Source organism: Carlito syrichta, unplaced genomic scaffold, assembly GCF_000164805.1.
Source record: "Carlito syrichta isolate Samal-C Ts95f unplaced genomic scaffold, Tarsius_syrichta-2.0.1 Scaffold304090, whole genome shotgun sequence".
Classification (NCBI taxonomy): domain Eukaryota; kingdom Metazoa; phylum Chordata; class Mammalia; order Primates; family Tarsiidae; genus Carlito; species Carlito syrichta.
Window position 1 is genome coordinate 420,089 of NW_007248186.1, and position 19,836 is coordinate 439,924.

The window sequence follows — 19,836 nt, forward strand, 5'->3', positions numbered from 1 at the left end:
AGTTTTCGGGTCGATCCACTTCATCGGAAAGTGCCTCGACTCTTCTGGTTCCCACCCTGGGAAGACCCTGGCCAACTGCGATAAGCCTCACTCCTGAGAGGACACGTTTGAGGTACAGGTAGAGGGTGAGGCCGGTTGCCTGCCCTGCCTGGCACTTCCTAGAAGAAACTGAGGTCTCCTTTTGTTCCGCTCTTGTCTGTAGGAGCCTGGTCAATGGAACGTTCTCGGAAATCAAGGACCGAATGTTTTCCCACCTGCCCTCCCTGCAGCTACTGTGAGTACAGGACTTTCTCTCTGGCAACTGCGGGCCCCTGGGGTGTGGGTCTTGAAGGGTGCTCTCTTCAGTGTCCATCCTTCCTAAAATAGCCCAGTTCCATGAGTAAAGTGACTGGCTCTTGGTGTTAATTTGCCCTGTGGTGTCGCCAGCCAAGCACCAAGGCTCCTGTTCCGTTTTCTTTCCTTAGTTTGGTACATGGTTTCCTTGAGGATTTATTGTAGATCCCAACACCCAGATCCAGCCACTGGGGAGGTAATCACATTGAACCATGACCACAATGTCATGAACTCTTTCCCGGACATCTCACTTGAAAAGAAAACTTACATTTTGAAATCTTAGTGTTGTTCTGGCAGTAAATAAAACTTTTTCTAGTTGACTGAGTTTAAGCAGGAAGCATACTGTGCATTTATGTGCATGATGTTATTTTATCATCATAGCCTTATGAGGAGGACATTTAAATTTTCCCATTTGACAGATGAGGAAATTGAGCCCAGCGATGTTAAGTAATGTCCCCCAAGTCACAAAGTCAGGATTCTAACCCAGGACCCAAAGCCCACACTCATAACTATTCTTTGCCCCCGCTCCTCTGGGTGAAATGTCCAAGTCACTGGGGTGAGTGGCCATGTCGTGCATGCCCTGTAACCCAGGCTGGTTAATGTTTGCTGATTTTAAAAAAAGTGTCCGAAAAGCAGTTTTCAAAAACACGTCAGTGACAGGCAGGAGAATGAGCTACCTCATTCTCTTTATATTGGTTTCTTAATTTTTTGTTTGTTTGTTTTTTGAGTCTGAGTCTCACTCTGTCTTTGTTTGTTTTTTGAGTCTGAGTCTCACTCTGTCACCTAGACTGGAGTGCAGTGGCACGCTCACGGCTACTGCAGCCTTTGCCTTCTGGGCTCAGGCAATCCTTCTGCCTCAGCCTTTCAAATAGCTGGGACTACAGGTGTACCACATGCCTAGCTAATTTTTTGATCTATTATAGAGGTTTGCCAAGTTGTCCAGGCTGGTCTTGAACTCCTGGGCTCAGGCAGTCCTCTCGCCTCCACCTCCCAAACTACTGGGAATACAGGCATGAGCCGCCATGCCTGGCTTTAAGTTTGAGATGAGATTGGAATTAAAACAAGCAAGCTGCTGCAGAAAAATATAGAGAAATGAAATATAGGAGATCAGTACTCACCCTAAATATACTTGCTCTTGGCCAGGTGTGGTGGCTCACACCTGTAATCCCAGCACTTTGGAAGGCTGAGGCAGAAGGATCGCTTGAGACCAGAAGTTCAAGACCAGCCTGGTCAACATAGCAAGACCATGTCTCTACCAAAAAAAAAACAACCAAAAAACCAAAAACCAAAAACTAGTCAGGCATGGTGGTGTACTCTTGTAGTCCCAGCTACTCGGGAGGCTGAGACAGAAAGAGCTCCTGAGCCCAGGAAGTTGAGGCTGCAGCGAGCTGTGAGCATGTCACTGCACTTTAGCCTGGACAACAGAGTGAGACCCTGACTCAAAAAATAAAATTATAAAAATAAAAAAATAAACTTGCTCTTGATATTGCTCTTGAAATGTTATATGCTTACTTATAACATTATACTTAACATTTTAAAGTCTGACCTCTCTTAGAAATTGAGTGCTATTGAAATATACTTTCCACATAATAGAAATACAATTTCAAGTCCTCTTTGCCAACAGACTATAGTGGTGACTCAGACAGAAAACTATGTAGTCACAGTCTTCTGAAGGTTTCTTAAACTTTAAAAATTGTTTCTCCTGGGAATGTATAATGTAGGAGATAGGTTTTTGTTGTTGTGGGTTTTTGTTTTTGTTTTGTCCCAGTTGTGTGACTTTGGTCAGGTCCCTTAACTTCTCTGGGCTCAAATGTCTCTAAAAACAAATTTGGTTGAGATCTTTTTAGATCTCTCATTCCACGATTGCTTGTGCATCATAGAGCATTCACTGGCTGTTAAGTTGTGCTGAGTGTTAGAATGTTTCAAAATAACAACTACCAGGTCATATTTACTGAGACCCCACAGGGAAGAGAAGCATACATTTTAGGTAATGACTGGAAAACCTGGCCAAAAGGAAATCGCTGGCCATTGTCTCCATCAGCAGACTGTGAGTCAGGTTGGGGACTTAATGGGTTGTTCTTAGGCCCGAGAGGAGGTTATGTGCCCACTGATCAGACACAGCAAATGAAATAGAAATGGCTTCACCATGTGACTTCCAAGTTTTACATCTCTGTGTTGAAATCTGTCCCTTATTTTCAGATTGCTGAATTCTAACTCATTCACGGTCATCCGGGATGACGCGTTCGCTGGACTTTTTCATCTTGAATACCTGTAAGTTTTGGCCTTTGTCTATGTGCCGAGTATGTGCTATCTCAGTAGAATGGCCAGATTGCTTTTTGTGCTGGACCAGCATCTCTGCAAGGATTTTAGGGGTGGAGAAATGGAGACAGCCCCATTCTCTTTTCAGCGCTGACCTTTTCTAGTGCACTTGTTTATAAACATTCCAGGGTAGGAGTGGGCTGGAGACAAAGAGGAAGAAGGAGGGATGTTCATTCATTCTCGGCTGACATTTAATTTGTCATGTAGTAAGCACAATTGGAAATTGCGTTGGATATTTTTACCTCTCCTAACTAGGCATAGATTTGCTGATCAGCCAGAAATAGAGCTGAGGGTTACGTCTTTTTTAATAGTCTCCCTATTTGGGGAGTACAACTTCATGCTTTTCGTTTACTGTCCTGTGTCCCCTATGCAGTGTCTCCTATGAACTGCTGTTAAGAGTCTAATTTTTTTTTCTCCTACAAAAACAAAAACGGTCAGTTTCTCCCTTTTTGGATGTGCAGCACTTTTTTTTCCTAGCCATGAGCGTTGCCCTTGTTCTGAATGCTGCCTTTCCGCACTTCCCTGTCCTTTCTCCCCTGTAAATTTTTTCATCCTTATCTTTGGTAACTTTGTAATCATGCTAATCCTGCTATCAGATTGGATTTCCTTACTTAGCATTCAGAGGATTTTTAAAGTCTTTGTCTCTGCTTTCTTATCTGAGTTCAACAGGTAGGTATTGGAATTCCAGATCTATCCTGGGTATAAGAAAGCTCTCTGTTGATTTTGTGTCTCGAGGAAAGACGCCTCTGGAGGGATTATTTCTCCAGAGTATACATAACATAATATGTATACTTTCCTCATACTCTAATTGTATGTATAATATGCAAAATGTGGCGAAGAGGCGGCGCGAAATCCAACAAGGGTCTATCAAAGCACACAAACAACCGATGGATGTAGTAAATGGAAAGCGACGAGTTTCCTCTTACAGGCAGCTCACCTTCTTGGCAAGGTCACTGGGTAGGAAGTGAGCTGATCCCTTGACGTTGAAGTCTGTGACTGGAGACACCTGACTTTTAGAAAACAAGCATCTGAAAGTTCTAAGTGCGAGAGTCAAGAATGATGTCGTGGATGGTGCGGTGTTGCAAAGCCTCTCCCTTGAACCATCTCATCAAAGACCCTCTTCAATTTGACGTAACACAATGCTAGAAACTCAACTTCAGTCCTCAGTAGCCGTAGGGAATAGCTATGGTGCATTTGTGTCATAGCTTCCCACAAAGACCTTAAAGCATGGCTAGTGTTCTTATGGTAAGATCCCATGGGCAAGCCTGGTGCCATTTTAGAACAGAGAAAGAGGTTTCATCTCTCGTCAGCTTCATTCTGCTTCCTTTTCCTAGTGGTTTAGAGATCTTGAGGGTTTCCCTGTCTTGCTACCCATTTACTCAGAGAGTAGACCATGAAGGACAATGATAAACTCAAGGTTGCTGGGAGCCAGGAAACACTTTGCTATGGACAAATAAAACAATGGACCTCCCGCAAGGGACGATGATATGAACAAAAATATGAACATCCAGACATTGTGAAACGTTAGAGGGATTGAGTAGGGAAAATGGAAGCATCCCAGTCTTGCAGAGATATGAGAATTTCTTGCCTTTGTATAGTGCTTTCTTCTCCACCCATCGGGTAAAGATGTTTTTACCCAATGTTGCCAGCTCTGAATTTGAAGACTTCTATGCTGCTTCTGGAAGGAGTGTGGAACACATACTCGTGTGTGTTCTTGGACGCTTGCCCTGCTCCCACGTGGAATTTGGGGTAGCTGATCTAGTCTTCAGAGATGAACTTTTATAATTAATGAATGCTTTTAGATTTTATTCCAAAAACATTCCAATATTTTTAAAAGCGATATTAAGCACAGAAAATGCATTCTTGTTATGCTGTTGTTCTTCTTAGGTTCATCGAAGGGAACAAAATAGAAACCATTTCAAGAAATGCCTTTCGTGGCCTCCGTGACCTGACTCACCTGTAAGTCCTATAAACCGTGTGGTAAATCCTGTCATGTGTGGAGTAAGATTCAGTTCCTGGTGCCCCTCTCTTGACTGTTATTTCCATATTGTCAGATTCTCTGAAGGAAACCCATTTCTAGGTTGCAGAAGAGGTTTCTTTATTGTCGATCAGACACTGGCTCGGTGTGACTACTCACACGCTGGGCTTTGTGGTCTACTCTGTCATCTTGAACCGCAGTTCATGACTGCGTGTGGCATGGGGAGCACTGAGGTGTGAGGGACCAGTGTCACACAAGGAGGAGACAGGTAGGAAGTCATGCCTCTTAGACCTACTTGGTGCCAGACACAAGGCTGGCGCTGAATGAGCCTTCTCCTCTTTATCTTCCATGATAATCTGTGAGTCCCCATTTTACAGATTTGGAAACCAAGGTTCAGATGACTCCGTTCAGTGTAGGATCAGAATAGGACGAAGTGGAATAGAGACATTTTTGCGCCTCCTCTCATTTGAATGCAAATCACTTTTTCTTTTATGTTGGATTAATCTGCTGCTTCAGCTAAGCTTATTGGTTCTTTAATAGCTTTCTGGGAAGAAAAAAATTAACAAATTGATTTGAATTGGCATGTCAGAATGAAGCAAGTACACACATTTAGCACATTTATAAAACCGTAAAAAAATAGTAACCATGTTTATGAACATGTAAAAATAGTCATTGTCTTGGTAGGAGTAATTTGTTAGCCAGGACAAAGGTCCCATTTGCATGATAGATATTTTGTGTTCAAGTAAGATAATGCATGTCTCATCTCCATAGTCAGCCTGTTTGCTGTAAATAGGAAATTAGGGAAAATTGGGGGAGCTTTGACTTAGGGGTGTTGGGCAGGGGTGGTTGTAACTTCAGCATGTGTAACATGACTGATACCGTGTGGACACAGTCAACTAATGAGACAGTTGTCCACATCGAGCCCTGATATTGGTAAAGGTGTCTGTCAATAGGCCTTGTGGGCATTTGATTTTAGATTGTTCCCAGGCAGACATTCTGGCTAAGTTAAAGCCTTTAGGACAAGAGATGAGAGAGTGGGTGGGGGCTGTTTAAACATCTGGATCACACAGCTGGTACTAGAGAGTGTCACACTCTCGTTAACATTATTGCTCTAAACTTTGCTTCCTGTCGAAGTTTTGACCTTTTTTTCAGATTCAATCTAGGTGTCAAATCTCCACATTCCAGTAGAGGCTAGGATTACAGTTTTGGGGGTCGCATAGACTTGGGTTCAAATTTCAAGGTCATCATTGAAATTAATACTAATATTACTTTCATTATTCATCTTAATATTAATATTCCTTAGCTTTTCTGACCCCTAGTTTTCTCCTCCTTAAAAAGGGGATGGCTATGCTGACCTCATGGGATTGATGTACATAATGGGTTAATGCTTGCTTGCAAAACATCCGGCCCATTAACCATAGTAATCACAGTAAATGCTCAAGGTAGGGTTATCATCATCTTCACCATCATCATCACCAGCAACATCATTCCCTCCCTCTACTCAATAAGAAGTCTCAATTTTCTCCATGGACCATTAAGTAGCCTCGGCAGTTTGGGTGGCCAGACAGGGTCTGCTAAGAGGACAGCTGTGGGTGTCTGGAGGGGAACAGCTGTAGCCAGATAGTCTGGTTTCCAGAAGTCAGGAATTAGGGGCTTTGTTTTTGAGTAAAAGCTCTGGGCAGATTATAAGCAAAGCCTATGTGACCGTCTGAGTTAGCTCAGACGGAGACTTTCATTTGCCCAATTGGCTACGGTTCTTCTGTCAGTAGGAGGGTATGAACCTGCAGGTCTCGTGCATGGATATTTGCATTCTTTGTGCATGCATGCAGAGTGTCCACCGGTGCATGGATTTATATGCGTGCATGGACACAATTGTGTTTGTGTGTGCGTGCTTGTACGCTTATTCCATGTGTTATGTGTTCATGTGTTTAAGAGGCACGACCTTTCCTGTGTGACACACACAAAGCACAGATACAGAGGGAGTGAGAGAGTCCCGAGCTTGGGTCCCAAACACACCGGCTGCATTGGTGGAGAACCCAACTCAATTCATCCCAGCGAGTACGACCACTTTGCAGTCAAGCCTGCAGGGCCCTCCGCTTCCCATCTCTCCAGCCTCATTTCTCGGAGTGTCCTCAGAACAATTGGGCTGTCAGTTCCCCCTAACCCCCACCCCATGCACACCCAGCTCATTCCATCGCTGGCTTTTCTTAACATTCTTTTCTTCTCCTGGGATGCTGTTTCTTCTGCGCCCCGTCTCCCGGAATGTGCCTTTTCAGTCAAAGTCTAGATTAAGTTCTGTCTCTCCCATGAAGCCATTCCCACCTCCCTCTTCACCCTTTCTGTTGGCTTAATGCAGCCAGCATTTGACTGTCTACACTGGCCATGCTGGTTGGTGCTGTTTCATGGGTGTTAGTTTGCTTTCCCAGCAGTATCAAAATCTCCTCGAGGACAAGCCCCTTGCCAAGCTTCCATGAACTCTGCTCTTACCCCATTTTTAGCACAGGGCTAAAAAATAGGATACACTTTCTGATTCGCTACTTGACCAATGGATTCCTTATCCTACTTGGCAATGGGTTCCTTACAGAGTTGGGTTTTTCATAGGTACTCTACTTCTGGGTGAGTCAGGTGACTTTTACAGTTGACTCCTCAAGACTGGAAATGTATTTAGTAATTAAAGCATTTAATACATTGTTTAAAGAATGAATTGATCTTCCTCCCAACTCTCCCTCCCTTTAAAAACAAACAAACAAACAAACAAAAACTTTTGAGCAAAGAGAAGATATCAACTCTCTAAAGTTCACTCCTGCACTTAAGGAAGTTCCTATCTGGAAGTTGCTTGTTTAAATTAAGTATCTGATTTTTATCTTTTATAAACTTTTCTAAAACCAACAGACTCATATTCATAGGTAAAGAAAACATAGATCAGGTTTCAAAGCATTGAAAAAACTGTGCCAACCTGTAACTAAAATCTAGAACATTTGTTTCCAGCAGTCTCATAAACCCCAGGGGACAGAGAGCTGTTAAATGGTTTTAGAAATGAAGTAGTAGGTGCCATGAATTTGTAGACAAAATGAAGTTGAAAGGGAGGCATTAAGCACTTAGCGTGAGTGGGGTGGATATGGATAAGCCATCTAGATAATTCTGCTTTCTGAATTCTAAATTGAACAATTGGAACAATTGCTAAACACTCTGCTTTTTTTTTTTCTTTTTGGCTTTTACCATTTTGTATATTTTTATAATTTCACTACAATAACTTTCAATTAGCCAAGGTTTTTAGCTAAATAATTAGTGTTTAATCAGCTAAAACACTTTTATTCTTTACAGAATAAGTGACCAACTAGGAAAAAAAGAAAGCAAACATCCCCTTTTAAAAATTTTCAAAAATTCCTTCCAGAGTATCTTCAGTCTATTTTCCAACACATTTAAAAATGTACAAATAAATCACTTAGAAAGGAAGGGTAAAATAGTATATGAAATTGTATTTTAATCCATTGTGGTTACCGAGAGGGGGAGGGGAGGGGCATAATTCAGAAACTATGGAGCTCGCCACATTCAGTTAATATCTTGAAGCAAGAGTGTTTGGGTTCAAAGATTTCTTCCATGACCAGCTAACTGACTCCATGGAGGAAAACTCATTTCTCTGATTTATCTTTCTGGGATATTTTATTATGATGCTACAAAGGACTAATTTCATATATATATTAAAGAGGTTGGTGCTGAATTGCTTGCATGCTTATTATTTATATGTTTTGATGTTTGCATTCATATGTGTAAAAGAAAACAAAGGTAGGCATCAGATTCTTGGCTGACTCACATTAGAGTGCAGTGCTTGGGGAAATCACAGACTCAGTGTGCAGCGTTTCAACACCCAGCATCTTTCTCCATCAGCAGCCTTGCAGTATGGACATTCATCTTCAGCAGGATGATGACAGGGCCACTGCAAAATCCTGAATCATCAGAGAAAGAGTTTGATGCTGTTCATTCTAGTCTATTTCCTGGGGGTGGGGAGTGGACTAGGACATCTTAGAAAGATCTTCAACATTAAGAGCAAAGATGTAAGATGGGCTGGGTGTGGCGGCTCACGCCCATAGTCCCAGCACTTTGGGAGGCTGAAGCAAGAGAATTGCTTGAGCCCAGGGGTTTGAGACTAGCCTGGGAAACTTGGAGAAACCTTGTTTCCACAATAAATAAAAAAATTAGCCAGGTACAACAGTGTGAGCCTGTGGTCCCAGCTACTTGGAAGGCTGAAGCAGAAGGGATTACCTGAGCTCAGTGCGTTGAGGCTGTAGTAGCTGTGAGCATGCCACTGCACTCCAGCCTGGGCAACTGAGTGAGACTTTGACTCAAAAAAAAAAAAAAAAAAAAAAAGATTCTGGTCAACCTTTGCTAATGAGAAAGTGAAACGAATCATGATCCATCACTTCCTATACTGATTTATGGAGATTTTATTTTGTTTTCCTTGTGGGTTAGATTTGAATGTCTTTATGTAAAGAGTATTTACCGAGTCCTTTCTTAGTCACAAACAATAGAATTCACTTAGGTGGACCATTAGGGAACTTCTCCCGAAAGACTGTCATCTTTTGTCACTCTCACTTTGGCGCTTCCTTCATTCATTCAACAAAGATATACTGAATACCCACTGTGTGCCAGGCATTGTTCTAGCAACTGGGAATACAGCAGTGGACAAACAGACAATGATCTCTACCCTCTTGTGACTTACGTAGAGGGAGGACACCCAGCCAATGAACAAATAGATAATTAAAATATGTGGTGTGTCAAACAAGGGGGGTGCAGTGAAGATCAGCAGGGCAGGGAGAGAGACGTGCAGAGGCCAGAGTACACGATGGCAGTTGAAGAGGCAGTGGAGGGCCCAGTGGGTGTCTGGGGAGAGAGCATTCCAGGCAGATGAGCAGACTTGTGTCTCTCCTTGAGGAACAGCAAGGAGGCCAGTGTGGGTGGATCTGGGTAGTCAGAGACCTGTGAGATTCGATCTCACAGGTAAGCAAGAGTGAACTAGACAACAGAGGGTCTTGCATGCTACCAAAGGGACTTTGGCTTTGGTTCCAAGAAACATGGGAAGCTATCGGAAGTCAAACAAATAACCTAGGAGTTTTTAAAAAATGCTTGTTTCAGAAACAAAACAAGAAAACGTACATCATAATCCAGCATCTCTAATGCTATCTTTGTGTAACTAAACTCATTTTTTAAAAAAAAATCTCAGTACGGGTGCCAAAGCTCTGCTTTAAGTCATTGGCTTTATTGAAAGGGATTTGAGAGTGACAAGGCTGAGATCATAACCACATTAAAATGTGACTTTCTGGTTCTAGTTCTTTGGCCAATAACCACATAAAAGCACTACCCAGGGATGTCTTCAGCGATTTAGACTCTCTGATTGAACTGTAAGTAGTGAAATTAAGTTATGTGTGCTTGTCATTGCGCTGCAGTTAATCATGTCTCTCAGTCCTCTCACCCCTTCCCTGCTTTTCTTTTATGCTGTAGCGAAACATCTATAACCAAGTAGTATGTCCTGGGAAATAACACGTTTGTATTGTGTTGGATTGTGCTATTTTATGCTTGGTACCACGAGGCCAGTGGTAAAGGAGACTTGCTGGGGGGAGGTGCCCTTCCCTGAGATAGTGTGTCCTCCTGCTTTATCTTCTAATGCTTGTTACTTTTCACTGCTTGTAGTTTAACAAAAGTTTGAAGTTTCTAAATGTGTTAAATGTGTTTGTGAAAACTGTCTCCCCCCGTGTCCTGTTTGTATTTACAAGAACCTGTGTTTGGGGGTGTTCTGCTATCATCCCTCCCCCACTTCCAACCTGGCATTGTGACAACTCAAAGAGAGTTTGGAGAGATGGTGATATGTCATCTCTGAGAGCTCTCTGTGTGCTATACTGTTAAAATCATGGACGCCGAGGAGCATTAAATAAAGTCCATGATAAGTACAAGAAATAAGATATGTGAAACACCAAATTTTTTAAATTCCATTTTTAGGAGGTTTTACATATATCAGGATGTTAATAATGCTGGAGTTTTGTATTACTGCCAAAGCATGTCAGGCATGTCATTTTCTCTGTGTAGACGTTTGTGTTTTGTTTTGATTCTTAGAGACTTAAGGGGTAATAAATTTGAATGTGACTGCAAAGCCAAGTGGCTGTATCTGTGGTTGAAGATGACAAATTCCACTGTTTCCGATGTGCTGTGTATCGGTCCACCAGAGTATCAGGAAAAGAAGCTAAATGATGTGACCAGTTTTGACTACGAGTGCACAACTACGGGTATGTAGAACCCATATCATCAAAGATGGTTGTTTAGGAGAATCTCTTTGTTTTTCTTTAGACTGTCTATAGGGAGCAGGAAAAAGTGAATGTAGAAGTTTTCTCTCGAAATTATTTTAGAGAAAGTTTAAGCATTCTAAAAAAGAAATGAATCAATGTGGTCAGGAAAATATCTCAAAAGTTTGGGAGGATTTTTGGTAACTATACTTAGCTTTAATTTAGATTCTTTACAAAATTCGGATTTCTCTAAGGGTTTCTTTTTTCTCTTTAAGGACAGGGTATACATGTGTGGGTTTGGCATGAGAACACTTTCAAATCAGACCAGGTTTCCTGGAACCCCAGTGCAGTGAGGTCTAAATTACTCTTTTGTCACTATTCTCTTGCTTCCATAAGAAGTATGCTGGAAATTTAACTAATAATGCCATATTTTTAATGTTTTAATTTTTTTTTTGAGTTGAAGTCTTGCTCTGTCACCCAGGTTGGAATGCAGTGGCATGCTCACAATCACTGCAGCCTCAACCTTCTGGGCTCAGGCAATCCTTCTGCCTCAGCCTTCCAAGTAGATGGAACTACAGGTGTGTCCTACCACGCCCAGCTAATTTTTTGATTTATTGTAGAGACAAGGTCTTGCCAAGTTGCCTAGGCTGGTCTTGAGCCCCTGAGCTCAGGAAAGTCCTCTAGCCTCGACCACCCAAAGTGCTGGGATTATGGGCTTGAGCCACTGTGCCCTGGCCAACACCACACTTTTAAATCTATAAACTACTTTATAGTTTCATGTAAAAAAACAGATAACCAGGTAAATTATAACCAGTGGCAAAATAGTTACAAATTAATAACTTATAAGTTAATGTAAGTTAACTAGTCAAAAGAAGAAAGCTCACATTGAGGACTGCCTAAAGCTTTCAGTGTATACATTTTTCAGGTTGTAAGATAAAATTAACGTATTAATTACGTCATCTGAGAGCAGATGAGTATCTCCATCTGAAAGGCTTGGGGTGTGCCGGAGTCCAGCTCCAGCCAGGCTCAGGGTACCCCAAAGGTGGAGACGGCATTGGCGATTGGGGGGAAGAAGAAAGAGAGAGAGAGAGAAAGAAAGAGACTGGACCCCTGTCTAGTGCAGAAGCTGTTTATTGGGGATTACAACCGGTCTCTTATACACAGTCAGGTGTGTGAGGGGCGTTCCCCACCCACCAGATGTTCTTTCAGGTATAATCCCATAACAGATGTTAAACCTAATCCATGAAACCTTAATCCATGACTGCCTTTAAGCCCTTTTCGTACTGCCTGTAAACCCTTTTCGTACTAATACCAAGTTAAACAATTCTATAGAGACTTAAGTACTTACTTTACAAACTAAAGTGACCCATCCCAGAATGTTTGGAATGTGGCCCAGTCCAAAGTTCACAGTGGGCTACCTGCAAGTAACCCAGCCACATTCTTTCAACAAAATGACTGTCTTCTAAAACTATATTCTACAATTTACACCTTATTCAACTTCAATAAATCCTAAGATCATGACTCAGAAGTCTGTGACCAATACTAAGGCTCTTAGATGTGACCCGAGTTTGAACTATAAGTTGTGTGAAAGCCAAAACTGCAGTTTGTGGAAGAATGGGAGCAATGAGCTTCTAAAGTTAGCTTGTGTTCGTCCCGGTCTCAGAGTTTTTATGTTTTGAGCTCACGGGACCTTAATCTGGTTAGCGCTGAGTAGAAAGGGGGAGGAAGTGGGGTCAAATAGCTCCCGAACGCATCCTAGTGGTCTCGGGGTCAATGGCCCTTCCTGATCCCTAATGCTCAGTGGGCCTCCGTGGCTGGCTCCCAACAGGGGTGGAGTTTCTACAGCTTCTAAAGCTAGATTTGAAAGGAGAGAGGGTCAATCCACAGTAGGAAATCTGCTTACCAGATTTATAAAAATAAACATTTAGGCTGAAATTTGATATCTATAAAGCCTCAAATCATATCAGGAGAAGCAGCAGGAATGAAAACTCAGAAAAAAGTTATAGGAACTCAAACGGCACCAAAACTCCAAGGACAAAGTTCCTGCCATCACCTCCCAATGAATAAACAAAACCCCACAAAGTCAAAATCATTTCTAGATATCTTTGTAAATAAGGGACCCTACAAGTCCTGTTATTTTCTGATAGAAAACCAGTCTCAGGGATACACCCTTATCTTTCATCACCAAGTAGGGGCTTTTCCAGCTGTGTAAATGACAGGTGCCCCTTTGCCAGCTGAGGCCACTAACAGGTTCTTTATTGTATTTTAGGGCCAGTGCAATAAATCATAGGTCACAGTCGACCACATTTGCACGCAAAGGTAGTTTTCGAGATCATTTGGTATTAAATGCTAAGCCAGAGTTTGCTGGCACCCCTCTCTGCCTTTTCTCTAACTGTTCTGGAGAGTTCTCTAGACCCCAGGGTGGAATGAGCTGTTTTCCCATTGTTGTCTTCACACCTGGCCACAGTGTGGGAAGACTTTGCCAGTCTGAGAGAAGTGGCATGGCTGCAGAGGGCCATGGAAATAGAAAATAGTATATACAAGAGAACATGTTTGCTGACCTCAGGGCCTTGTAGAAATGACCCAGGCTCTGAGAGCTGTTATTAGAATGCACGTGGCTTGGAACTGAGGTAGCTGGGTCCTGAAAACTGTCCTACACCTGGGGCCTGTGGGTTCACACGAGCCTCCAACACATTGTAGGGCCTCCTGTGTCTTATGCAGATCTGTCTTCACGAACAGCTTCCTCCTCAACTTAGGAAAGTCAGCAGGAGGCTTTCTGGCAAAAGGGAGTTGATGACTCTGACTTCACGGTGGTTTCATCCTTTCAGAATCAGGAACAGATTCGCTCTTGCTTGTGGTTTTCACTTCCAACGGAAAAAAGTGGTGCAGTAAAGTTGTGTCCCAGCCTCAAATACAGTCCCTTCCGTGTAAGAACTGGGTCAATCAGTCGTGAGTGTTTGGGGTTTGACTCTGCTGCTCAGAGCAAGCCTCGGCCCCTGGTGCTTCCTGAAAGACTGGGAGGAAATGAGTAAGGACGGAGGGAAAAATGTAAAGCCAGACTTGAGAGTTCACGGTCCGGTTATCATATCCTTACTAGCGGTTAGAAAGAAGCATGTTTTCCACGTACGCCACTTTCCATAATTTAGCTCAGATTTTCAGGAAGGGAGTACATTTTTTCAGGTGGGTTTCTCACCCTGTTTTTCCCAGAGAGAGGAAGTTATTGTTATCATTCTGTTCTCTGGCCAACGGGTGTAATGGATACCACAAAGCCTCCATTGGGCTGTCTCAGTTCTTCAGATTCGTCAGTCCTTCCATAACCCTCCTCTCCAAGTCTATTTTTAGCCACCTCAAAAATCCCTGCTACCTACTGATGATTCCCCGTGTTAGGTGGATAATTCACTAAATTCCTTAGAGAGAGTGAATTTTGCATCCTAATTGTCCTGTTAGCTTCCCTATTTCAGGGCTGATGAAAATGCAAAGAGAAATAATGCATTAATGTGCAGTTTCTCTCCCAGTGGGATGGGCATCATGTATAATTTATTTTCTGCAAGTGCTATAAATAGCTATGTAAAAATCTGTTGATTCCGGTGGGAGAAAGGCCTGAATTGTAAGAGTCCCACTGACATCATGAACTTAATCCATTGTGAATGGAAGTGGCAGCTCTTTTGCAGAGTGCCATTAATATTTTAACACTGGTAAATTGATGTCATATCAATACATGTATTTTCGAGATCTTTTCACAGTGAATGGGGTTTGCTGTTTGTGAGAGGCAAGTTATGTTGGGGGTAGGAGGAGATATTGATTGTGTTTTGTTGTTGTTGTTGGTTTTGGTTATTTGTTTGTTTTTGAGTTGGGATCTCACTCTGTCACCCAGGTGGTGACGTCATGGCTCTCTGCAGTCTCCACCTCCTGGGCTCAGGCAATCCTTCTGCCTCCCATGTAGCTGAGACTACAGGCATGCACCACCATGCCCAGCTAATTTTTTAAAATTTTTTTGTAGAGACGAGGTCTCACCGTGTTGCCCAGGTTGGTCTCGAACTTCTGGGCTTAAGCAATGGGAGAAGATATTTAAATTCCTCCAGTCCTCTCCTCTGATACCCACAAACACATAGGCACCCATCATTTTCTTTTCACTCCTTTCTTTTTCTCTTTTTCTTTTCTTCCTTTTTGGGAGTGGGACGAGGTGGGTGGGGTCTCCTATTAAGAATTAGACTTGGACTTCAAATGATTTAACAATCTGTGTTATGCCAGATCGTACATAGAAAATATTAGGAAACCACTCTCTGGGGAAAGGCCAGATTTGTAAAAGGCTCTCCATTCCGGCAGCTCTTTTTCATCCTGGGATGCTTCAATAGAAACGGAAATGTTTGGTCTGCACTTTAAATGGCCTGCCTTTTTAAGCGAATGCTCACGTTTCTGAGAATTCAGAGTGCAGTGGAGCTAATGGGAACGAGGAGACAGTGAATTATGGGCGTCGCGGGAGTGTTTAGAACCTTTGGCAGACTCGGATGAGTCGAATGCAACTGGAGATGTCGGGAGAGTTTATAGCCATCTCGGTTGTAATTAAAAGAATGCAGCTGTATTCTCTGAGTCCTTTTAGATCCCCGGGAGAGGGAGCACACGATGACAGCGGCCATTTCCCCTTCCTTGGCTTGTCTACGTGTGGACCCAGAAACCAGCAAAGCCTCGTGCAGTCAGCACATGCTCTCTGGCTTCTACACTGGCACTGCCAGCGCCCCTAGGAGAGGACAGAGGTTCACTTTTTTCTGTTTTTCAGCTTTGACTGAACAACACTGTTATTTTGGGGACTGGGTTGAGGGGTGGGGGTAGGACCCATGATGACTTGTCCCTGAGTCTTCTAGCAGGCAACAACAATGTGGCATACACCAACTACAGAGTGATCACCATAGACTGGGCACTGTGCCGCGTACTGTTGTTCTCTCTGGCATTTCATCTCTACAGCAACCTTATGACCCAGATGTCACCCTCATTTTACTGATGAAGATCCCGAGGCTCAAGTTTCTTGCCCAAGGTCACGTAGCTAAAAGTGGCAGGGCAAGAATCCAAAGCCCAGTGTGCTTTACCTCTGAGCCCCAGCCCTTCACTGGGATGCTCTGTTCTCTCTTTGGAGGTGCCAGATGGAGTGGTACCCTGGCCACCAGAGCCACTTGTTCACACTCTGCCTGTCACCACCTGCCTGTCAGGCTGCAGAAGCAGCCTCCTCTTTGCTCCCGGTGACACAGTGGCCTCCCTCTTCTCCCTGAGTCCCTCAGCCTTCTACTCTAGTCTTCTGAGTGGGCCACGGGGCGAGGCCAGCCTTTCCACCCTTGATGAGCCAACACGCATGTATTTAGCACCCGCTGTATACCTAGAACGGAAGGAGAGATACCTACCAAAGTTACCGTGTATTGAGCATTCACTTTGTGCTAGGCTCCATGAGTATGCGTCGTAATGGACGATGTCAAAACTACGGCAGGAGGTTAAGTCCGTTGCCCACGGTCATTCAGCAAGAAGGCGGTGGCTCAGCTCCTGCATCTTGTCTTAAATGCCATCAAAATAGATGGGCCTGTCGGTGGCTAGGACGGGTGTCGGTGGCCAGCACTGACCAAGGGTGGGTTAGGACCCGCACCAGAGAATCTGGACAGCGAGAAGACCACTCGGAGGCAGTTCTTCTGGGAACAGTCTGATCAGGACTGGAGCCGATTTTATTCAAACCTTTTCCAACTTATATACCATTTTCTATACCCTCCAGCAATGTGATAATCACTCACTGGGGGCGTACAAGTTCCGTGCTTTACAAACTATGCATCACAAGACCACCACGAGATCTGCAATTTCCAAGCAAACAATTCAAATTCCATGATGCCTGCCGTGCTTACATTAAGGTCACAGGTGCACAATTTCAATACAAATCGTTCAAAGTGTTTTCCATAATGTTCAATGAATCATTCATATTATACTCTTTGCTCTATACACTGATTAATACAAAAAACTTTCCTGAGTTAACTCTAGGTTCAATCCAAGTTCACTGATTCCCAATATTTTTAACAATTAATATTATCAACTTAACACTATACTATAATCTATAAGTTTAGTTAAATGACTTAACTGTCAGTTATACTATTATCCTATTACGATTTAACATAATGCCTTATAACTCAGCTAAAACTTATTCTTAAACTACAAAACTTTACTATAATTCATATGTTTCATATGTCTAAACTTTAATTTTCATATGATCTAGTTATTGGACTTTAATACTATGCTATATCCTATTAAGCTAATACCTTATCGTTAATTCTTTTATAAATCATATAGTAACTATTACACTTGAATAATGTAGCAAAAGGAAACAAAACAGCAAGCATAGATTTACGCAGCTATGAGTGTATATGTATATATTTTATCCCAACAAGTCTACTCTAAAAATCAAATAGTAGCTGTCACACTCTTGAACAAGGAAATGCAGGTTTGCCAAGATGGCGGCCATGGGCTGAAGCAGACAGAGTTTCGGTAATTAACGAAACAAAAGAAAACATTCTACCTGGCTAGGGGCAGGGTGACAAAACTATCATGGTAATTTAGTTTCTAATCTTAGCCCTAGGGGAAACAGCTTTCGGGAACAAGAGCTGACTACCCAGTCTACCAGGAAATAGAAGTTAAAAAATATCTAGAAAGAAGCAAAACTTAGAAAGACAGAGAGAAATAATTCTGCTATGCACTTTCCATCAGGTGTATTGAGATTTACTTATACGTTTTACTGCCATGTATGCACACTGGTCACTAATCACACGCCAATATTATAGGTATAACTGATATCCTATGTCAGAGGCGATCTTCCAGATGGGCCTTTACAGGCCTCAGCCATGTAGCTATAGATGTTGGCTCCCAACAGACGGGGGGAAGACTGTCCTTCCTCAGACCTGAGATGGACTTTGCCACCAGCGTTACTTGCCATCAAGCTTGGGAAGTAAGTGCTGCCGCTGCCATCATGAGAATAAAGAAAGTGAGCCCTTCAGAGAGAGGCGACCAGAACAGGGCTGCAGTGTGGGAAATAGTCTCAGGCCGGCTGTCTGTCTCTGGACACAGTGTTTGCTCCCGGCCTCATGTTCCCCTCCCCCTTGCCCCTCCCTGCTCCTCCTGCCACAGGTCACTGGCTCTTCTCTTCCCACCTCAACACTCACTCAGTCCTTCTCACCTCCTCCCTGCCTCTATTTCTCCCTGCACTGTCCCTCCTTGACTAACTACGGAGTGGCCCCGGTCGCTGTTCCCGTTGGACATCTTCGACGAGGCTTCCGGATCAGCACTTATTTCCCGGATGGTTGTCACGGGCTTGAGCTTTGGAGGGCTTAGAGAAGTGCAGGCCCCCGACCCCCCTCGGGGAGCCCTCAGTCATGCCACCCCGGCTGCATGGCCACGGCCGTACACTCACCCCTTCTGAGCTCAAGGCTCTAAGATCCCTCCCATAGCTCCAACTTGAACTCTGATATTATTGTTTGGATCCATAGTGAATAATAAGATTTAAACAACAGTGCCTTGTTATGAGTCCAGGGAGACAGGAGGGTCTCATGAATTGGACTGGTCCAGGAAGACTTTTCAGAGGAGACTTGAGTAGGAATAGGTAAGGATTGAGTGGAAGAGACGAGCGAAGCCGGGATTTCCTCCTAGGAATGACTTTCCTTAGCCGGGCATCCGCCATGACCCCGTGTTTTCCTCAGGGCTCATTCAGGCTGTCAAGAAATAATACACGGAAGCATCTCTGGCCAGGTAAATAACTTCAACTACAGTGTGTGTACGTGTGTGTGTTAGAGTCCCTTTTTTCACTGGATTTCTCTAGTTACCCACTGCCCCCCACGCCAACTATCCTTGCTTCCAAGGGCATTTTCACCTGTTCCTAGGTGATTGTTTCTAGAGTTGGTCACAGCTTGGGAAGCAATGTAGGTGAGGAGCATTGACTTACCACTAACTTTAAGAGTAGATCTCATGCTTAAATAGGAGGGGATCTGAGTCCCTGAACACCCCCCCCCCGCCCCGCCCCACAGATCTCCTGTTACCAGCTTTGGAGTTGTGGAAGGCTGTGAAGCCATGAGGCACAGCAGTGACTTCCTACTGCACCGAGCCCAGTCACCAGCCAGCCACCTTAGGTGAACTACCCCCACTGTGGGTTAATAAGCCTGGAGACCACGGCAAAGGGTTGGGTTTTGTTTCCAAATGCTCAGCATGCCATTTGGACAGAGTGATGTTAGCTCTGAATACACAGTGGCGTTGTCTTCCGACAGGGTCAGATACATTTGAGAAGCACCACACCAAGCAAAACTGAAAAGGCTTCTTTCCTGCTGCAGCTGTTCTGGGAGGGCTAGAAGGGCCTCATTTTCCAGACTAATCGAACCACAGCACCCCTTCGTCATAGCTTGCATGACGTTGCAAGCATCTTTTCCATCTTGTCATTTTGAAAGCCAGGTCTCACCAAATTTGTTGAAAACTTTGGGATCCTTTAGCCAAACTCTCAGAGCTTGTTTATCTCCAGGAAACTGCACGAGAAGCTGTGCGCTCGGTCTGATAATCCTGCCCCAGCCGGGATCCTTCTGGAATCTCCTGAAGGAAATAAAATGTGTGTGTTGCTCCTCCCTCCTCCTTCCTGCTCCTCCCTCCACCTCATGGCGGAACTGATGTGATGATAGGAAGGATAGAAGGGTGATGGCAGCTGATGATTCTTGCCAGAGAGCTTATGAATGCTTCTCTTTTAAAACTCCCATTCTCAGATTTTGTTGTTCACCAAACGTTGCCCTACCAGTCGGTCTCGGTAGATACGTTCAACTCCAAGAACGACGTGTACGTGGCCATCGCGCAGCCCAGCATGGAGAACTGCATGGTGCTGGAGTGGGACCACATTGAAATGAACTTCCGGAGCTACGACAACATCACAGGTGG

At 43.6% G+C, this 19,836-nt stretch overlaps 1 protein-coding gene across 1 annotated transcript in view; it reads left to right on the top strand.

Moving 5' to 3' along the window:
• The first annotated feature begins 208 nt into the window (after window positions 1-208).
• Window positions 209-19,836, top strand: part of LGI2 (leucine rich repeat LGI family member 2) — a 32,352-nt gene continuing 12,724 nt past the window's right edge. Inside the window, exons 1-6 of the mRNA XM_008059452.2 lie at window positions 209-274; window positions 2,533-2,604; window positions 4,540-4,611; window positions 9,958-10,029; window positions 10,739-10,908; window positions 19,668-19,832. Of these exons, the coding sequence (XP_008057643.2) occupies window positions 243-274; window positions 2,533-2,604; window positions 4,540-4,611; window positions 9,958-10,029; window positions 10,739-10,908; window positions 19,668-19,832 (583 nt within the window). The 5' untranslated portion in view covers window positions 209-242. The remainder of the gene's footprint in view (window positions 275-2,532; window positions 2,605-4,539; window positions 4,612-9,957; window positions 10,030-10,738; window positions 10,909-19,667; window positions 19,833-19,836) is intronic.